At 42.1% G+C, this 23,282-nt stretch overlaps 2 protein-coding genes across 3 annotated transcripts in view; both read right to left on the bottom strand.

Moving 5' to 3' along the window:
- fras1 (Fraser extracellular matrix complex subunit 1) overlaps positions 1–8,348 on the bottom strand; it is a 137,144-nt gene extending 128,796 nt beyond the window's left edge. For both annotated transcript variants that reach the window (XM_058374626.1, XM_058374625.1), the window contains exons 1-2: positions 7,886–8,348; positions 6,201–6,232 (exon numbers count right to left, since the gene is read on the bottom strand). In XM_058374626.1, the coding sequence (XP_058230609.1) occupies positions 6,201–6,232; positions 7,886–7,952 (99 nt within the window). In that variant the 5' untranslated portion in view covers positions 7,953–8,348. The remainder of the gene's footprint in view (positions 1–6,200; positions 6,233–7,885) is intronic.
- Positions 8,349–13,010: 4,662 nt separating this feature from the next.
- mrpl1 (mitochondrial ribosomal protein L1) lies at positions 13,011–22,967 on the bottom strand. The gene is made up of 9 exons (XM_058374630.1): positions 22,847–22,967; positions 22,486–22,606; positions 21,809–22,100; positions 21,120–21,203; positions 20,912–20,983; positions 20,086–20,197; positions 19,897–19,997; positions 19,537–19,618; positions 13,011–13,169 (listed from the first exon to the last, which is right to left on the bottom strand). Exons 1-9 carry the CDS (start codon positions 22,875–22,877, stop codon positions 13,072–13,074), a joined length of 993 nt encoding a protein of 330 aa, XP_058230613.1. The 5' UTR covers positions 22,878–22,967; the 3' UTR covers positions 13,011–13,071.
- Between the last annotated feature and the right edge of the window lie 315 nt (positions 22,968–23,282).

Consider the following 23,282-nt stretch of genomic DNA (forward strand, 5'->3'; position numbering starts at 1 on the left):
GAAAGAAGAAAAAAAAAAAAACAGCCATTTGCAAGTCACAGCTCTGGAGCTGAAGTTTGTTATCTAGGCCAGACCTGGGCTGCTGAGATCAATGATGGATGTGTTGCTGCACCTCTTATGCTGAAGGGCAATATGTGGTTGCCACAAATGGAAGCCAGCTTCGCTGATTCAGTACTCTGATAACTTGGGATAAAGTACAGGTATACCCAAAGACACAAACGGTGTAGAGAATGTGGCAGGTGTAATTGTTTGCTATTATTACATCTCTAAGCAAGCTGGAATTAGACAGGATGCTGAAATAATCCTTGGTGAAACATTAGAGCAACTACAGGCTCTGCTCTGGAGGTTTCTTCCAAAGTTTGTTATGGATTAACAGTATGGATGTAGACTAATGACTACAACAGTGAACAGTTGCCTTAGGTGTAGTTTTATATATAACAATGTAAAACTGCCCAAGACAACAGTTAAATAACACTTCGCCTGTGACATCTTAAAAGCCTCAACGGTACACTTTCCTTTTTTAGAGATATATATAAAAATGCCTTTTTAAACTACTTGGCAATTTAAGTCGTAAGGGCCGAATTTTTAACAGACATCAGGGAGACATTGAGGACATAAAAACGACAAACATATAGGGAGAAAACAGAGTGCAATAGCAGTTGTGCATGTACGTCCGACATAAAGCATTCCACTTAACCTGTTATCATGTTACCCTGGGAAAAATATAAGAAGCTGAATGTTACTCAAAGCTGAGAGTCTACACAGTACACCCTTTACTGACAACCTAGTGAAAAGTTCGCACCTCATTATTTTTAAATCATCAGACAACATTGTCTAATATGATGAATTTCCATGACCCTCTAGACCTGATGTGGAGAAGGCATTCTTCACTCACAAACACACAAAAGCAATGTGGGAGGTTCAATATTGGCGAGGGGTCACTCACCTCCGGAATCCTCACTTAACCCTGCTTTTCCATTGTGCACTATTCACTCCCTAATGCCTGAAAGCATCTCCGTTCTCACTCCCTATGGCCGGTATCCTTGAAAGGGGGGGGAGGTTACACTTCAAAGTGCATCATGGTCGAAAGTTTCCTAATACTCTATTGTGATAAGGAAGTGTTTCATCAGATATTTCCTCGGAAAATCAATTCCATCGCAATTAAAAGACTCGAGGAACTGATGATTTACTCGCTCTGTTTCTTGCATGCAGGTGCTTTCGCTCTCCATCATGCTGAGGTGAAGTTTTCTAAAGAGACCGATTGCCGGGAGATGTTTGTGGAACATATGGTAGCTCTTCTAATCCATCAGTAATAGTTAAAAATCTATACAATAAATCTATACACAGTGTGGGGTAGTTAACTCCCTGCTGCTTACAATGAGTCAAAAAAGAGGCAAACAAGTAAACACTGGGGGGGCAACAGGCCTCTCTGAAGATTCCTAAAGCAACATTACAAAAAAAGTAAGTGCAATCCTTTTTAAACACAGTGAAGAACTCAAGCTATTTGTTTTAGCCTTTAATATGCAAACTGCTTTACTTTCTACGCAGATCAGACTAATACAATAAAGCAGTCGATTCCATTATACTTCATCGAAATGAGACTGCAGATGGCTCGATACGTTATGGTAAACTGGCTACGATGGCTTTGTTCACACATTCAAGCCACATTTTAACTTTCTGACAGTGCGGAGTTAAAATGTGGCAATGAGGAATCATGAAAAGAGAGCTGAGCTTTACCTTCTGTGTGTAAAGACAAGCCAGCCATGACTACAGGGCATAGAGACTAGACGAAAATAGGATTCACTTTGCACTTTGCTTTACTCAACTCTTACTTATTAAAACACTGAAGGTGTGTACACCATGAGCTGGAAATATGATTCGCGCAGGCTTAGACAATCTTTCATTACCTTTCACTAATACTCACATAGACAACCTTTGGGACAAATCTTCCTATGGGATTTGTTTACAATGTTTACCTAAGGCACGAAGTTATTTCTTCTCCTTCTCTGGGTCTTGTGCACCAGGGAAACCGGGACTGTTTTGTTTTTGAACATGGAGGAACATGAATAAGAACCATAAATTGAGAGGCAGAAAGAAAACTAAAGAAAAGACAGGCCTGGTCTGGATCTTAATCTTCTCCAAACAGCCACGTCATCTGACATCATCTATCTTTGTGGCATTCACAGGAGAGGCCATGCTTCAAATTTCAACTACAACTCAAAGAGATTGATAAAGGAGAACCACGCTTGGGGAAACTCCAAAATTTACCTAAGCAAAAGTTTGACTAAGCAAAAATATAAAGGGGGGGTTTTTCAACCTACCATCATAACAGGAGTTTCAGATCTATAAATCTGAATATGTTTCCAAATTAATGAGGCTATTCATAATGTACGGCCCATAAAAAGGCAGAATGTAAACACCTATATAAGATTTGATACCCCATGAAAAAAGTGTACCGAAGCACACAGCAAAAATTACAGGCTATATTTTCAAATGCTGCTTGAGGCATCCTTCTTAGACCAATTGGTCCCTCAAGAATTCTTGTTGAATAAAATAGCATTGTATGCGCTAATCTTGACAAGGCTAGACTACATTGGGTCTAGCTTTGACTTTTTCTTTGTGCTAAGGCAGGATTTTCTACTGCCCAGTACCCAGTGAATTGAACTGACGAGCAATTTAAGAAAGTATTAAATGGACACTGTATATATGAGCATGGACACTGTATACATGGGTCTACATATAACATGAATTAATCTATTCTATCCATTCTTTTTCAGGTTCCACCAGTTACCTAGTTCTTGGGGGGGTTCTTTATAAACACATTAACATTATTTTGATTTAATTTTATGCAAGCAAGCTCAAATGCAGGCTTGAGTCCCCAAAAATAGGATTAAAAATCTATTCAGCACAATGACAGAGTGTAAACATACTTGGCTAAAGGCTGTGGGTTAAACACTGGGAATGGACTACAATACAAAAGCCAGGGGGCCTCTGGGCAAACAGACCAGAAACCAGTGTAAGGAAAGACGTCTGCTTGATTTGTTTATTGGTCTATTAGCCAAACGTGGTGCCTTCTGATGCTGAGCTACTGAGTTGGTAAGTATAACAGTTACTACACTAGAATGGCGGTGCCTCGGGAAATGACAACATAGTAGGTCTAACATCCGTTAGTTCTCTTTACAGCAAGTAACCATTCAACAGGATGGACAGACGTCAGGTAAATCAGTGAGAAAATCTCTCATGCTTTCAGTGCTTGGCCAGAATGGGATCAGCGCCAATAGATCAGCATGTTAGTAACAGCTGAACTGGATTAACTATGCAGTTATTCACAACAGGACCTGGAGCTCAGTCAAACTATGAATACAGCAGACGTCTACTTGTTGGTCATACAGTTGGATTAAGAATTGTACCTTAGATACAGTATCTAAATTAAAAGACCTACAAGTCACAAGGGTACTTTCAGGGCCAGCTGAATTTATGTTGGCTTCTTCGTTTTTTTTGGCAGCCATATAAGTAATGAAATACCTCGAAATATGGGTGCTTGGAAATATATTGCACATTGAAGCAGACTTGATTTGAATACAACATGCTAGAAGGCCATCTTTTCATCCTTGCAAAAAACTACAGAATGCTCTTTGTTATCACTTTGTTCTTTCATACCGGTTAAAGAAAGGCTGAACATTAATTTGTTTTTCACAAGAATACATAAAAGCTGATTGTGTCCATCAAAAGCCCATGCCTTGCCAGAAGCTACTGAACTGCAAACTATTCATTCAATTTCCAGAAAGCCTGAGTAAAAAAAAAAACTGAGATTCCTGACAGGTTGGACGTGTTGCCCCGATTTACCACATGATCACCTATTAAAAAAATCTCATGTGTCATTTCCAGAGGTCTCTGTTTAGACAGTTCTATTCACCAAGTGCCCTAGATTTTGATTTCTTCAAGGATGACTACTTGCAATGCCAAGAATTTGTGCCTGGAGGCACAAGCGTTATATTTGGTTGCGGTGTACTGTATTGCAGAGTACATAGTATTACAGAAGGGGCAAGTACTGCTTCACTAGGAGGTATTAATAGTCTTCCTCCATGTCAGAATACCTCTACTATCGTCTACTAGACCTAGTCGTTACATTCAGCTAACTCTCTTCACTAAAGACTTCCCTTAAATATGTCCACTCATTAACAGATTTTATTAGTCCTAATGCTCCAAAGACTTGGATAAGGACTCAAAGGTGAGCTTAAGGTCTTTGGTCTTGCCTAAGTGTCCTTATTTCCACTGGTGTAGACCGGCTCCTTCTCCAGGTGTTTGGGCAGCCTTTCTCTTTGAACTGCAAAAGGGCCTCTTCCTGAATGAGTGTGAGCGTGTCTCCACCTGTCCACCTCCATCATCCTACCCCTCTGTGCCTCTTTCTTTCTCTGCAAACCCTCCCCATTCTTAGGTCAGAGCCATGCTGTAGCATACTATAGGCGCATACCACTGGTTCTCAAAGCTTTCGGTGAACAGAAACCCAAAACAGGAGAGATTCTGTTGCTGTATATTTACCTTCAATCTAATTACTAGTATTTCAAAGCATCGTAGTCTGGGATTAGTCATTACCCACTATTACAAGCTGGGGAAAAGTAGGTAGCAACATAACTGCTTTTTGGAAAACCATGTCAGAAAATAGCAGTTGTTACCAGTTGTCTGAATTTTCAGAGTCAAAAACAGGTGGTAGTGAAATTGCAAGCAAGACTTGGCAAAGTACAGACATCAGTAAAGGAGGCAACTCAACACCAATTACTTTATACTTCTATACCACTCAGTAAGCCACAAATGAAATTCTCAGACAAAAGCTTTTCAGGTTCTCAACACATTGTCTTGCAGAATTCCTCAAGGTTTCTTCATAATGTTATAAGGGACCAGGTTTTCTAAATCTATTCCACTTGAGAAAACCTGTGTTGTAGGGTTTTCACCAGGGTTATAGGCTGCTCTGTGGTACAAATCTCAGACTAGAGTTTGCAAACGGGAGAAATGTGAAGACATGCACTACTCAATTCGGATGATTCCAATGAGTTATCTTCAAGATCTTCAAGATCCAACTCTTACTAAAGAGTTTCTACTTGCAACATTTTGTGAAAAGGCAAGCCTCCTGTTGTATGGTTTTACCAGGATTAAGAAGTACAAATCTCCTCTTTAGCTTGCTGTGGAAAAAAAAATGCAAACATTTACTACAAAGAGTGGGTCTGGATTTATGGTATGATCCTGAAGATCATTTTGTCACTCATCCATAGCCATGTATAAATGGACGGGAACTCGTCACCACTAATGAGGCTCTTTAATAACGTCTTAATATTTCAAATCTATTTTTTATAGCGCTTTTAACAATGGACATTGTCTCAAAGCAGCTTTACAGAAGTATGGAAACTTGTAAAGTTTAAAGTTAAGTTACTATTCATCCCTAACACTTATCCCTAATGAGCAACCCTGAGGCGACGGTGGCAAGGAAAATCTCCCTGAGATGATATGAGGAAAAAAAACTTGAGAGGAACCAGACTCAGAGGGGAACCCATCCTCATTTGGGAGACAAATCAGGTCACCTTGATCTACAACTGCAAGATATCCAAGCTTTCAAGACATCCATGAGGCTTAAAGGTCCACCAGAGACACAGATCAAATAATTTAGTGTTCTAAAAAGAAAGCTTTTTTTTTTTTGGAAGTGGATTTATGGCATAACCATGAACACATTTTGCCTCTCACCCCTAAAAATGGGAATTGGTCACCAACTGATATATCTCAGGAGTCAGATGAGTTGTTAAATACCTTTAAGATCTTACCACATGTCTTGTCCCAGACCTCTAACTACAAGACATCAGAAGTGACCTGTGCACTGCGAGACGTCTCACAACGAGACAGTGATCCATTTATCACACACCGTAGAATCTAGCTTATTTCACTGCCCCATTAACATTCACAAAGTCTGCTGGCATTCATTATTCACGAGGCACTTCTGCTCATCAGCACTGCTATTCGGTCTCTTCTCGTTGATACGTTATCAGCCTGCAGCTGTCAGAGGCGGTGCCATGATAATGTACTTCTCCTGAATTATTAACCAGACCAAGTCCAGCTTGTGTAAATCGAGCACAATTACAGCTTGAAGCTCAGATAATTGCAAGAATAATTGCACAACAGTCTGATTAAGAAAAACTGAAATGTATACATACCGCAACCTGGACTCCTTGGTGGACACAAGCTCCTGCAGATGAGTAGAGATGAGGGGGAAAGTGAAGTGGAAAAGAACCGTGTCAGTTCAAATGACATCAAAATCTTCACATCTTAGAAAACATGCTTTCCTTAATAAAAAAAAAAACTTTGATTCAAAGGCACATGATTATAACAGGCTTATAACCTCATCACTATATGTCAGTTGCAGATATTGGATAATCATATAAGCCATACATAAGCTAATTAACAGTTATAATACAGCGGGTAAGAGTTTAAGAAGTACTTCTGAAGAAGAAACTAAACTAAAGATGAAAAATAGTTAACGGTAACTAAATAATAAAATACAAATAGTAAAAAAATACATGATGCTTAGTGCAAACGGCTGAATCTTACTTCCTGTATGATAGAATTATCCTACAGAATACATTACAATGAATGGTTTGACCGAACTTTGCCTTTATACATGTAACTCCAACCTTTTTCATATTATCCATGGGATCCTTAGCTAATATCTCTGCCAGATTGCTTTGCAAATTCGTTCTGACGTATCTATTATCTAAGCAATAATCAAGTCATTTTCCTGTTCATTGTACCTAATGTTCCGAATTGCTGTCTTGTTACAGGATGCAATCTACATCCTTTTTTGGGGAGACTGAGTATAAAATAGAGGATTGTTTTTCTTGCTCCTAAGAGTATTCTATGAAAGAGAGACACTGGGAGTATGTAGAAATCTATAAGAACTTCCGAATGTGTTACTCAGTGTGTAAATGTTTAAATATAGATGCTGAACCACAGTTCCGACCGAATCCATCATATTTATAGCAAATCTAAAGGGGCAGGGTTTTTCTACTACTTTTTCATCCTAAAGATTTTAGTAATGAATATAAATCTCGGAACCAAAAATCGAAACATAACATTCACCAAAAAGATTCCTAGTGTTAAATGAATACCTTAGTCTCTCTGGATAGAAACAGAATTAATTCAACAGCTATTGTTAATGCAACACAGATGGAATTCAATACTGTGCGAGCAAGACAAATGAAAAACAAAAAAAAAAACAGCAAGGGTGAGTCGCCATGCATGCAAGTTTGGTTATTCAAAGTCTTTGTAATATCACGTAGCATTATTTATAAGTCAGAGATTAAAGATGGTAAGATCAAAGTTTTTGCTCTGCCAAGAAATCCATCCCACAGTGTCTATAAGCTACAGTGCTCCCTTCTTAAGGGACCACTAGCCTACAAAACACCACATTTGAGATGCACACACATGCAGGGTCCACTTAAGGCTTTGAACTGTTAAAATGTTGCGTGTATAACAATAATAAATAAACAAAGACGTTTGAGGGGTGCAACTGTGCGCTGTGCACGCGCTCTCCTTTCCATTCATAACAAAGCATTTCCACACTTCTAACTCGTGCATATTTTTTCCCCCCCCCTGCAGTTATTGTTGAAAACGGCACAATAAAACGCTGCTTTTCATCAGAACTTGAGCTGTGTTTTCAGGTATTGCTGAGAGAGGAAGAGAGAGAGAGCGCGCGCGCGCGCAAAACAAATATACGAGAGATTAAAAGGATCTCTAAAGACAATGATGTTGTCTAGTCGTTCAATGTTAGAAGAACAACTTTGTACCAAGTTGCATGAAGCACAACAGCCACCTGAGACGCAATATTAACTTTGACACAAACCTTGGGATCCACGCGTGACCGCGCTGAATGTAGTGCACACGGTGAGAAAAATCCACACAAGGTCCATGATGACTTTTAGATCTTATACCAAAAAAAAAAAAAAATCAAAAGGAAACAACCACGAAATGTTGGGGTTTTTTTTAGCAAGAGGAAAAATCAGATTTTCCGTGAAACACCATGGTTTCTGAAGGTGAGCAGAAGCACCAGGGCTCGAGGCAGCTCGCTCCAATAATCCCACAAGAAGCAGAAGAGGAAGAAGCTGAAAGTCGAGCCGGTGATCCGCGCGCTTCAGTGCAGGTTACTAGTCCATGCAACTTCGGTTCCTACTTGAAATCTTAGTCCACTCGAATTTAAGGGTGCGACCCCATTGCGTGGGAAACGGCTAGTTTGTCTGGTTAATTATAGTGTGGAGAGAGAGAGAGAGAGAGAGAGAGCAGGCTCGCGCTGACGACTCTGATCTCCGAGTACTACTGGCTAGGGGAACTTGGGTATTGATGAGAGGATTGGGACGCCCCCCTCCCCCGATACCCCTCACCCCCAACTCCTTTACTTTTATGGGTGTCTTCAATTAAGTTTTCATCAAAGCTTTACACACATTCCCATGCATGTGTGTGTGTGTGTGTGTGTGCAAGGTATTTAAAATGCATGTCTTTACAGTTTATATCATGCGCGCGCGCGTAACTAGTCTGCTCTTGTTTACAAAGACCTTAGTCATCAATATATTGCTTTTAGATTTGATAGGTAATATGGTTGGGCGGGGGAAAGCTGCGTGGTGAGAATATAATAAATAATTCAGGGAGAGATTTAGACATTTTTTAGTCTTGTTTAGCTGCCGAGCCATGAGCGAAAGGTTGCCAGATCTGCGTGGAAAATCCACCCACACTCAGACTGTCTGTCTACCAAACGCAGGTGACTGTTGAATCTGCTATATAAAGTAATATCACATAATGCATTTGAAATGAAGCGGCATTCACCAAGGTCTAGCATATCATTGTGTATTTAAGGAATAAAACATGATGGGCAGATTCAGGAGTTTATTGTTATACGCACTGCACAACAAGCAGAAATGAAAAGGCAAAGTAGAATGAATTTCTTACACTACATTCCTTCAGAATGACTTAACACCATGTAGATATTGTTATACAGAGAGGATGCATTTTTGATGCATATACACTATCTTGCCAAATGTTTTGGGACACCCCTCCAAATCATTGAATACAGGTGTTCCAATCACTTCCATGGCCACAGGTGTATAAAATCAAGCAGACTGCATCTACAAACATTTGTGAAATAATGGGTCGCTCACAGGAGCTCAGCAAATTCAAGCGTGGTACCGTGATAGGTTGCCACCTGTGCAATAAGTCCATTTGTGAAATTTACTCACTACTAAATATTCCACGGTCAACTGTTAGTGATACCAATTGAACAACGGCAACCCAGCCACACGGTGGAAGGCCACGTAAAATCACAGAGCGGGGTCAGCGAATGCTGAGGCACACAGTGCACAGACGTTACCAACTTTCTACAGAGTCAATAGCTACAGACCTCCGAACTTCGTGTGGCCTTCAGTTTAGCTCAAGAACAGTGCGTAGTGAGCTTCATGGAACGGGTTTACATGGCCGAGCAGCAGCACCCAAGCCTTATATCACCAAGTGTAATGCAAAGTGTCAGATGCAGTGGTGTAAAGCACCTCACCACTGGACTCTAGAGCAGTGGAGATGTGGAGTAATCCCAAAACTTTTGGCAATAAAGTGTATTTTCCATGTTGTAGTGTGCATACATTTTCTGGGCCCCTCTGTATACTGGTTGAAAATTGCATCGTAGAGTGGAGTGTGATGGGATACAGAATGTAGAAGTACTAATGTGAGATAGTTAAGCCCATAACGGGGGAAAAAAACAATCAGACTGTATAAATATAGTGGAAATGAAGACCAGCGAAAAGGTACTTTGTGCAAAAAATGTTCAGATGGGCAATATTGCATGTTTTCAGTGAGTGACAGTCTGTGGATAAAAACCTTTCCTCAGCAGGGCATGCTGTATAAGAAAATAATCAATGGGGAAAAACAAAGTTACAGTTCCACCTGAAATTCATATAACCATAAAATATGTTCAGAAGTGATTTATTACTCTTACAACACAGCAATTTTCGAGGAATTTACTTTTTTTTTTTTAAATCATGAAATAATGAATGTCATTCAACACTAGAGAAAATAAGTTGGTTCCTGTTATCCCTTATATTATAGCAGCGATTAACTAGTCTCTGTTTTTTGTCTTTCTTAAAGGTTGTTATACAAAAAATTCAGCTTGTTATGCTACTTGTTATTAAGAAACCAGAAAGTGCAGTCCTCTGTCACCGAAGCCTTGAGCCTTGATTCATCTCTGTTACAAAGCACTGACAGTGTAGACTCCGAGAAAATGTCACCCTATTAACAAATACAGGTTTTCTCTTCAATAAATCTCTTTATGTGATGTGTTTGTGATGCAAGCCTCTGTGAATGAGTAGTTACTATAGAAAGGATAATATTTTAGAAGGAATGTATTAATAAAAGCCTGTGATTTCTGTATTGTCTGTCAGTACTGTCAGAATTGCTCCAGAAAATAAATCAGCACCTTCTGACCAATCAGAATTCAATAGCACTGTAGTGTATGAAATCATAATATACACCGATCAGGCATAACATTATGAGCAGTGAGAGGTGAAGTGAATAACACTGATGATCTCCTCGTCATGGCACCTGTTAGTGGGTGGGATATATTAGGCAGTAAGTGAACATTTTGTCCTCAAAGTTGATGTTAGAAGCAGGAAAAATGGACAAGCGTAAGGATTTGAGCGAGTTTGATGAAGGGCCAAGTTGTGATGGCTAGACGACTGGATCAGAGCATCTCCAAAACTGCAGCTCTTGTGGGGTGTTCCCGGTGTGCAGTGGTCAGTATCTATCAGAAGTGGTCCAAGGAAGGAACACTGGTGAACCGGTGACAGGGTCATGGCCGGCCAAGGCTCACTGATCCATGTAGGGAGCGAAGGCTGGTCCATGTGACCCGATCCAACAGACTGTTGCTGAAATTGCTGAAGAAGTTAATGCTGAAATTTCACTGTTGCTGAAATTGCTGAAGAAGTTAATGCTGGTTCTGATAGAAAGGTGTCAGAATACACAGTGCATGATGGGTCAGGGCTGTTTTGGCAGCAAAAGGGGGACCAACACAATATTAGGCAGGTGGTCATAATCTTATGCCTGGTCAGTGTAGCAATGAGAATGAACAAACTAAAAATACAGGAGTAATTAGGAGTTATACAAACTACTAGTAATACTAGACTAATTTCACAGGAAAACTACTGACCTGGCAACACTAACAGGGAGGCATGCACTAACTGAAACACAACATTGGTTTAGAGACTATTCAAGTTTGACAATTAATCATAAATTGCAGACTAAACAGTAGCATATGCTACGAATGTGACTTTAAAGTTAGTGATTAAAATATGATACCAGTTGAGAAGAACTTATCTTGCCTGTTTAAGCTGTTAGGAGTGTGTGTGTGTGTGTTATATTCTGTGCCTTATTCTAACTATTTTAAACTCATTATAAACTCGAGTGTAGCTTTAAATGCCGGCATCAAACGTGTTAAGCTGTGAACATTTGTGAATGTGTAGAGAAAATTTCAAATGTTTACATACACCTATTTGTAGAAAAGCTATAATTAATTTGTTACTGATCTTGATGCCAGTTATGATGCAGCAGGTGAATCATGATGGTAGAAAGACTGCCACCTGGTGTTAAAATTTGGTACTATTCACACTTTCAAACACCCCCATTCATTAATCTTCAGTAACTGCTTTACCCTGATCAGTAACTTTACCCTGACTTACGGTGGATCCAAAGCCTAGCCCAGGACGACTGGGTTCAAGGCAGGACTACATGCTGGATGGACATGAGTACAATAAAGGGTACCATGTCCACATCCATACACTCAGTCACTTACACACAAACATTCATTCACACACACACCCAACACACAGTCACATACACTCATTCATACATAGTCCCACACACACACTCATTCATTCACCCATACACACAGTCTCTCTCTCTCGCTCTCATTTACCCCCCCCCAAACAAACACACACACTCATTCATTCACCCACACACAATCTCATACAGACACAAACACAAAATCTCACACACACATGTAGCCTCACACACACACTCATTCATTAATTCACCCATACACACAGTCTCTCTCACACACTCATTCATTTACCCCCTCCACACACAAACACACACGCATTCATTTACCCCCCCCCAACACACAAACACACTCATTCACCCATACACACAGTCTCATACAGACACAAACACACAAAATCTCACACACACATGTAGTCTCACACACACACTCATTCATTAATTCACCCATACACACAGTCTCTCTCACACACTCATTCATTTACCCCCCTCCACACACAAACACACTCATTCATTTACCCCCCCCAACACACAAACACACACTCATTCATTCACCCATACACACACAATCTCATACAGACACAAACACACAAAATCTCACACACACATGTAGTCTCACACACACACTCATTCATTAATTCACCCATACACACAGTCTCTCTCACACACTCATTCATTTACCCCCTCCACACACAAACACACACTCATTCATTTACCCCCCCAACACACAAACACACACTCATTCATTCACCCATACACACACAATCTCATACAGACACAAACACACAAAATCTCACACACACACTCATTCATTCACCCATACAGTCTCATGCAGACACAAACAAACAAAATCTCACACACACATGTAGTTTCACACACACACTCATACATTAATTCACCCATACACACAGTCTCTCTCACACACCCACACACACAAACAAAGTCTCTCACACAGTCACATCAATGCAAGGCAATTTGGCATAGGCAACCAACCTACACGTTTTTGGGAAACTGGAGGAAACCAGACGACCCAGAGTAAACCTACTCAGTCATGATTAAAATGCGCACAACAACTCCACACAGACAGCATCTTCATCTCAGGAACAAACCCCTACACCCTAATCCTAAAACTTAAACACCATATGACATGAGATCACATATTTAAGAAACTTTATTACATCATAAGTCATTACACAGTGAAATACACACACAGCATTTTAATCAGGCCTCCTTCTCCTCTTGCTGTAAAAATGCTTCATATCTGATGCGTAAGCCCTCGCTCGTCTTGCTGCTTGTGATGGCTCTCTCGATTAAGGAACCTACGCAAAAAGACACGAAAACAAAATCACTCTATCAAACAGGATCACCTCTGATCTGACACACAAGATCATAAACTTCATACAAAATCTTCTGAATTAATGTAGAGTGAATAATCCTGTACATTTGAATTCAAGTTATAGAAACAGTATTTATAGAACAGTACGTTCCAGTCCACTAATTTGCCGCATCTCAAGATTATATTATATTTAGTTTAACCACACTGGAATGTTTCACTGTTTGTAAAAGAATCACTCCTCTTCTCAGTTTTCACCACACAAAATTCCAAATCTAGAAAAAGTTTGTTGCAACAGAACCATTAGTACATTAAAAGTGGTGGAAAACAAAAACGCTCTTCAGACATAAAAAAAAAGAAAGGAGGGAGTTCCACTGGAAGCATATTTATTGAGAGTTGATTGAATGAACGACTGACTGACTGATTAAACGACTGACTGACTATACTGATTGATTGATTCATCTGTAGGTACTAATTGAATGACTGACTGAGTGAGAGAGATATTGGATTACTGGACTGACCGAATAAACGATAGATTTATTGACTAACAGAAGTATAGACTGACTGAATGACTGACTCATTAATTGGTTTACTGATTGATTGACAGAGAGTAATTGGTTTATTGATTAACTGACTGCTTAAACAATTTTCTAACTGAAGGATTAATTGGTTTACTGATTGATTGACTGACTGACTAATTATTGGTTATTAATCACTGACTGATTAAATAGTAGGTTATCAATTAATTAACTGCCTGACTCATTCACTGCCTGCCTGCCTGACTCATTCACTGCCTGCCTGCCTGCCTGCCTCATTCACTGCCTGCCTGACTCATTCACTGCCTGCCTGACTCATTCACTGCCTGCCTGACTCATTCACTGCCTGATTCACTGCCTGACTGACTGATTCACTGCCTGATTCACTGCCTGACTGACTGATTCACTGCCTGATTCACTGCCTGACTGACTCATTCACTGCCTGCCTGACTGACTCATTCACTGCCTGCCTGACTGACTCATTCACTGCCTGCCTGCCTGACTGACTCATTCACTGCCTGCCTGACTGACTCATTCACTGCCTGCCTGACTGACTCATTCACTGCCTGCCTGACTGACTCATTCACTGCCTGATTCACTGCCTGACTGACTGACTCATTCACTGCCTGACTGACTGACTCATTCACTGCCTGACTGCCTGATTCACTGCCTGACTGCCTGATTCACTGCCTGACTGACTGATTCACTGCCTGACTGACTGATTCACTGCCTGACTGACTGATTCACTGCCTGACTGACTGATTCACTGCCTGACTGACTGATTCACTGCCTGACTGACTGATTCACTGCCTGACTGCCTGATTCACTGCCTGACTGCCTGACTGACTGATTCACTGCCTGACTGACTGATTCACTGCCTGACTGCCTGACTGACTGATTCACTGCCTGACTGACTGATTCACTGCCTGACTGCCTGACTGACTGATTCACTGCCTGACTGCCTGACTGACTGATTCACTGCCTGACTGACTGCCTGACTACCTGACTGACTGCCTGATTCACTGCCTGACTGCCTGATTCACTGCCTGACTGCCTGATTCACTGCCTGATTCACTGCCTGACTGCCTGATTCACTGCCTGACTGCCTGATTCACTGCCTGACTGCCTGATTCACTGCCTGACTGACTGATTCACTGCCTGCCTGACTGCCTGACTGACTGATTCACTGCCTGCCTGACTGCCTGACTGACTGATTCACTGCCTGCCTGACTGACTGATTCACTGCCTGCCTGACTGACTGACTGATTCACTGCCTGCCTGACTGACTGACTGACTGATTCACTGCCTGACTGACTGCCTGACTGCCTGATTCACTGCCTGACTGCCTGATTCACTGCCTGACTGCCTGATTCACTGCCTGACTGCCTGATTCACTGCCTGACTGCCTGATTCACTGCCTGACTGACTGATTCACTGCCTGACTGACTGATTCACTGCCTGACTGACTGATTCACTGCCTGACTGACTGCCTGACTGACTGATTCACTGCCTGCCTGACTGCCTGACTGACTGATTCACTGCCTGCCTGACTGACTGACTGACTGATTCACTGCCTGCCTGACTGACTGACTGACTGATTCACTGCCTGCCTGACTGACTGACTGACTGATTCACTGCCTGCCTGACTGACTGACTGACTGATTCACTGCCTGCCTGACTGACTGACTGACTGATTCACTGCCTGCCTGACTGACTGACTGACTGATTCACTGCCTGCCTGCCTGACTGACTGACTGATTCACTGCCTGCCTGCCTGACTGACTGCCTGCCTGCCTGCCTGACTGCCTGATTCACTGCCTGACTGCCTGATTCACTGCCTGACTGCCTGATTCACTGCCTGACTGCCTGATTCACTGCCTGACTGCCTGATTCACTGCCTGACTGCCTGATTCACTGCCTGACTGCCTGATTCACTGCCTGACTGCCTGATTCACTGCCTGACTGCCTGATTCACTGCCTGACTGCCTGATTCACTGCCTGATTCACTGCCTGATTCACTGCCTGATTCACTGCCTGATTCACTGCCTGATTCACTGCCTGATTCACTGCCTGATTCACTGCCTGATTCACTGCCTGACTCACTGCCTGACTCACTGCCTGACTCACTGCCTGACTCACTGCCTGACTCACTGCCTGATTCACTGCCTGACTCACTGCCTGACTGACTGATTCACTGCCTGACTGACTGATTCACTGCCTGACTGACTGATTCACTGCCTGACTGACTGATTCACTGCCTGACTGACTGATTCACTGCCTGACTGACTGATTCACTGCCTGACTGACTGATTCACTGCCTGACTGACTGATTCACTGCCTGACTGACTGATTCACTGCCTGACTGACTGATTCACTGCCTGACTGACTGATTCACTGCCTGACTGCCTGACTGACTGATTCACTGCCTGACTGCCTGATTCACTGCCTGACTGACTGACTGCCTGATTCACTGCCTGACTGACTGATTCACTGCCTGACTGCCTGACTGACTGATTCACTGCCTGACTGCCTGACTGACTGATTCACTGCCTGACTGCCTGACTGACTGATTCACTGCCTGACTGCCTGACTGACTGATTCACTGCCTGATTCACTGCCTGACTGACTGATTCACTGCCTGATTCACTGCCTGACTGACTGACTGACTGCCTGACTGACTGATTCACTGCCTGACTGACTGATTCACTGCCTGATTCACTGCCTGACTGACTGACTGACTGCCTGACTGACTGATTCACTGCCTGACTGACTGATTCACTGCCTGACTGCCTGACTGATTCACTGCCTGACTGCCTGACTGATTCACTGCCTGACTGCCTGACTGATTCACTGCCTGACTGCCTGACTGATTCACTGCCTGACTGACTGACTGATTCACTGCCTGACTGACTGACTGATTCACTGCCTGACTGACTGACTGACTCACTGCCTGACTCACTGCCTGATTCACTGCCTGACTGACTGCCTGATTCACTGCCTGACTGCCTGACTGCCTGATTGCCTGATTCACTGCCTGACTGCCTGACTGCCTGATTCACTGCCTGACTGCCTGACTGCCTGATTCACTGCCTGACTGCCTGACTGACTGATTCACTGCCTGACTGACTGATTCACTGCCTGACTGACTGATTCACTGCCTGACTGCCTGATTCACTGCCTGACTGCCTGATTCACTGCCTGACTGCCTGATTCACTGCCTGACTGACTGATTCACTGCCTGACTGCCTGATTCACTGCCTGACTGCCTGATTCACTGCCTGACTGCCTGATTCACTGCCTGACTGACTGATTCACTGCCTGACTGACTGATTCACTGCCTGACTGACTGATTCACTGCCTGACTGACTGATTCACTGCCTGACTCACTGATTCACTGCCTGACTGACTCACTGATTCACTGCCTGACTGACTCACTGATTCACTGCCTGACTGACTCACTGATTCACTGCCTGACTGACTCACTGATTCACTGCCTGACTGACTCACTGATTCACTGCCTGACTGACTCACTGATTCACTGCCTGACTGACTCACTGATTCACTGCCTGACTGACTCACTGATTCACTGCCTGACTGACTCACTGATTCACTGCCTGACTGACTCACTGATTCACTGCCTGACTGACTCACTGATTCACTGCCTGACTGACTCACTGATTCACTGCCTGACTGACTGACTGATTCACTGCCTGACTGACTGACTGATTCACTGCCTGACTGCCTGACTGACTGATTCACTGCCTGACTGCCTGACTGACTGATTCACTGCCTGACTGCCTGACTGACTGATTCACTGCCTGACTGCCTGACTGACTGATTCACTGCCTGACTGCCTGACTGACTGACTCACTGCCTGCCTGACTGACTGACTCACTGCCTGCCTGACTGACTGACTCACTGCCTGCCTGACTGACTGACTCACTGCCTGCCTGACTGACTGACTCACTGCCTGACTGACTCACTGCCTGACTGACTCACTGCCTGACTGACTGACTGACTCACTGCCTGACTGACTCACTGACTCACTGCCTGACTGACTGACTGACTCACTGCCTGACTGACTGACTCACTGCCTGACTGACTGACTCACTGCCTGACTGACTGACTCACTGCCTGACTGACTGACTGATTCACTGCCTGACTGATTCACTGCCTGACTGACTGATTCACTGCCTGACTGACTGATTCACTGCCTGACTGACTGATTCACTGCCTGACTGACTGATTCACTGCCTGACTGCCTGACTGACTGATTCACTGCCTGACTGCCTGACTGACTGATTCACTGCCTGACTGCCTGACTGACTGATTCACTGCCTGACTGCCTGACTGACTGATTCACTGCCTGACTGCCTGATTCACTGCCTGACTGCCTGACTGACTGACTGACTGATTCACTGCCTGACTGACTGACTGACTGATTCACTGCCTGACTGACTGATTCACTGCCTGACTGACTGACTCACTGCCTGACTGCCTGACTGACTGATTCACTGCCTGACTGACTGACTGACTGATTCACTGCCTGACTGACTGACTGACTGATTCACTGCCTGACTGACTGACTGACTGATTCACTGCCTGACTGACTGACTGACTGATTCACTGCCTGACTGACTGACTGACTGATTCACTGCCTGACTGACTGACTGACTGAATCACTGCCTGACTGACTGACTGACTGATTCACTGCCTGACTGACTGACTGACTGATTCACTGCCTCACTGCCTGACTGACTGACTGACTGATTCACTGCCTGACTGCCTGACTGACTGACTGACTGATTCACTGCCTGACTGACTGACTGACTGACTGATTCACTGCCTGACTGACTGACTGACTGATTCACTGCCTGACTGACTGATTCACTGCCTGACTGACTGATTCACTGCCTGACTGACTGATTCACTGACTGACTGACTGATTCACTGCCTGACTGACTGACTGACTGATTCACTGCCTGACTGACTGACTGACTGATTCACTGCCTGACTGACTGACTGACTGATTCACTGCCTGACTGACTGACTGACTGAATCACTGCCTGACTGACTGACTGACTGATTCACTGCCTGACTGACTGACTGACTGATTCACTGCCTCACTGCCTGACTGACTGACTGACTGATTCACTGCCTGACTGCCTGACTGACTGACTGACTGATTCACTGCCTGACTGACTGACTGACTGATTCACTGCCTGACTGACTGACTGACTGATTCACTGCCTGACTGACTGACTGACTGATTCACTGCCTGACTGACTGACTGACTGATTCACTGCCTGACTGACTGACTGACTGATTCACTGCCTGACTGACTGACTGACTGATTCACTGCCTGACTGACTGACTGACTGATTCACTGCCTGACTGACTGACTGACTGACTGATTCACTGCCTGACTGACTGACTGACTGATTCACTGCCTGACTGACTGACTGACTGATTCACTGCCTGACTGACTGACTGACTGATTCACTGCCTGACTGACTGATTCACTGCCTGACTGACTGATTCACTGCCTGACTGACTGATTCACTGCCTGACTGACTGATTCACTGCCTGACTGACTGATTCACCAGAACCATTACAACATTAAAAGTGGTGACATCAGAGTGTACACATTTCCGTCGGTCCAATGAGCAGCAAGCCGTCAGCGAATCTCTGCTTTGGCATAGCAACACAAAATGCTGTATGCATCTTGTGTCTGAAATGTCTCTTCTCTGATGTTAATAACTGTTGTGTAAATGCTTTAAAACTAAATATCAGTCACTGCTGTGATAAAGCACTTACCGAATTCTGCTGGCTTGTGCGATGCGACGTCCTGAATGATGACCCCCATGTTATCTAGAATGTGCTCCTTGGCCATGTCCAGCTGTTTGAATAATGAATAATTTCTTATTGCATGATTTATTTGAGAAAAATGAAAGTTCTATACATGTAATCTGGTTAGTTACAACATGTCCAACTTCTGCTTCAGGCACTTTTAGTTAATAACATCCAATAACACACTTTACTAGATGTTCAAAATGACTGAAAATCTTCATTATAATAGTTTTTATTTTTATGAAATGATCATACTATAAAATGGTATTATAGCTACAGATATTGTTTACTATAATTGCTATGCTACAAGGTTTAGATTAGATTTACCGTTCCGACTTGCGTGTAGACGTAGGTGTCCCTCTCCACCATGTACTCATGTCCACTCTTGAATAACTGCAGCATTTTAGGAATGTTCACCCCGACCGACCCTGAAACAACACCAACAGGCATTTAGGACAACTGCAATGAGTAATTGGCTGTTTTCTCTCTTTTTTGGGACGGGAGGAACACACTGACCTCGTTTGCTCTTTGGGAATTTCTTCCTCAGTTTGTTTTTTAAAGGCAGGAGCTTCGGGATGATGTCTGGAACAGCCAGGTAAAAGTCTGCTGTGATCTCATCCTCCAATATCTACAAGTAAAAGTACAAACTCCAGTCCAAGTCCACCACCAACAACTATTTTTATTTATAGCGTTTCATCTCATCTGTCTTTTTTGCCCTTGAATGGCTTTCCACCATTTACAATGTGCTGGATGTAAAATCCTATATCAATTCATCCTGCTGTCTCATTGCCAATGTGCGCTAAAATTCATCTGTGGGTTTACTTGAACGACTGAGTGAGTGAGTAATTGGATTACTGGAATGAATGAGTGAGTAGTTGGTTTATTGATTAGCTGACTGATTAAACAATTTCCTGACTGAATGATTAATTGGTTTATTGATTGAAAAAATGAGACTAATTAATTGTTTGGTTATTAATGACAGACTGACTGAATAAGTGATTGGTTAACTGACTAACAGAAGGCTTGACTGACTAATTAAATGATTAACTGACTGATTATTAATTAGTTAACTGACTGACTGATTCACTGACCCATTGACTGATTCACTGACCCACTGACTGATTCACTGACCCACTGACTGATTCACTGACCCACTGACTGATTCACTGACCCACTGACTGATTCACTGACCCACTGACTGATTCACTGACCCACTGACTGATTCACTGATTTTTTTGGACTCTGTTTCTGCTGAAGCAGTTAACAGATTCTTACTAAATAAAGCTGTTAAGGAAAAGTGATTGGTTTGACCTGGTTTGCTTTTAACAGCAACATGTTGTACCTTTTCAATAAGTTCGGCTCCTCCCACTATTGCTGCTCCGTGCTCGGTTGCCACTCTGGCTTCCTCTGGATTCTAAAAAAGACACAACAACAAATAGACACATGAATGAAATACACTGTAATACAATCATGACACTTAAAATCCATTCAAACACAAGTGAACAGAGATCACAGATTAGAGTGTAAAAAGTTTAGAAGCAGATTCTCACCTCTGTGAAAACGACGACTTTGTTCAGATCGCTTTTAAATGGATAGGGTAAATGGACAGTGCTAACAAAGGGTTCGACTTTTCTCTGAAAGAAGAGGAAAAGGGAAAAAAAGGGAAAAAAAAAACATGGTTATGAGATGTTATGAAAAGGTGGGAGAGTTAGTTTGGGTGTATTCATGTTGAGAGATTACATATGTGAACAAATCATAATTTTATTACCTTCAAATGAATTTTAAACATATTTTAAAAATGTAAATATTATTTTTATTCAAGATTCAAGAGGTTTGTCGTCATATGCAGCGTGAAAACACAACGGTTTGGACCATACAATGAAATTCTTACTTTGCATGTCTCCCTTTCCTTTAGAAATATGAAAAACCCAATAAAAAAAAAAAAAAGTTGGCAGATACAATGAGTTCTTGAAAAGGAAAGAACAGCTGGAAATCTACTCCTTAAAAACAGAAATGTTGCTGCATTAATAGCTGATTAGAAAAAGAAATCTAGCCAATAATGTTCATGATTACTGTCCCATTCTAGCATTTTTACTAACATTTAGTTCCAGCATTTTACCAACATTTAAACTATTGTAAAATAGTTGAAACACTTTCTTCAGCATCACCTAGCAGCATAGGAGACAGAATGATCACCATAAACTGTAAGGAACCATGTTTCAAAAAATGTTTTGTTTACCTTTTTTTCTAGCTTCATATCCAGCTTTAGTTCAATGAAAAGTGGCTGATCTTCAGGGGTAAAGTCCAGCTTCTGAAAGCTCTTCAGCATATCCACAGCTACATCTGCGTCATACACCGGTCTAGGATAGTGCCTCACGACGTACACGTCATCGATCGGCGCCCAGGCTGTCAGGCCGTACGGCTTATGACGACCCGTATCGTCGATCTTCTGTTTCTCCTTCTTCTTCTTCTCTTCTTTCTTTACTTCCTTCACTGCTCCCTTTTCAACTTTTCTCTCTTTCTTAGCTGGTCTACAGAAAGGAAAAGAAAGATGCACTATTTGCTTCATGTGTCCCATAACATGTTAAATAAATGAAAGAACAAATTCTAATAAATGTTTGCGTTGCTGCATCGATTCACATGGCCCGAGATGAGAAATCAGGAAAAAATAGTCAAGTGTGCACACTTAATTAAAAAAATTAATAAATAAATAAAAATAAAGAAGACAAAAGTTATTTCATGAGAAATAAACAATTAACATGTTAAGGTTTACAAATTCATTAGGACATAGGGAAAATTGGTATTCTTATATATTATAATTTTTTAAAAATAGTTCAAATATTGATATATTCTCTAATTCTTCTGTTTGCTCATCGTTTTTAATCTGTGAAAGACAATAAAATGCAGGATGCTCACTTGGCTGCAGCAGCAGCAGCAGCATAGGTCCTCACAGGATGCTGTCTAGCTGCATTGAGGGACGGACATAAAGACGATGAAGAGCTGGAGATGAAGATCTGTCTCTGACATCCAGCCAACACTGTGAGACAAAACATCCAGAGTTTATATGACTGACACACACACACACACACACACAGCATGTTACATAGGTACTGCTGCTAGTTCCAGTGTTAACACAGTACACAATAAACAAGTACACACATGACAACGCAGGAGACGTTACGATAAACTGCACATTCATGCTGCAATGACACATACTATATGTTAATTCAATATATTTACAATATCATAAATAAAAGGAAAAAACTATAAACCTGACCTCTCAACAAGCTCCGCGAGGAGGCTGCCATATTCACTTGTGCCGCTTTTATTACTTTCCGTCTAGGCGCACAAAAATCTGTTTAAACGTTCCGGTCCTTAAATATAACGTACTATTATAATAAAAATACGTATTCTGGGTACAGATTATTTTGCTTAATGTACCGCTGACTTAGGCTTTAATTTTTAACTTTTACCTGGAAAATAAAAACAGTGTTTAAAGTAAGTTAACAGCCTTAACGTTAATTAACAGATTGTTAAATATTTAAATATAATTCATCTTAAATCTTTAGTTGTGTATATTACTTTATATAAAGGTCGTGAGGGACATCTGACAAGATATCTGACCAGACGAAAAATATTTTATAAGAAATAAAATTAAAAAAAAAAAAAAAAAAGCATTAAGTGTTTTTTGGTATTTCGAAATCATTTCTAAA

This window comes from Hemibagrus wyckioides, linkage group LG22 (assembly GCF_019097595.1).
Source record: "Hemibagrus wyckioides isolate EC202008001 linkage group LG22, SWU_Hwy_1.0, whole genome shotgun sequence".
NCBI classification, from domain to species: Eukaryota; Metazoa; Chordata; class Actinopteri; order Siluriformes; family Bagridae; genus Hemibagrus; species Hemibagrus wyckioides.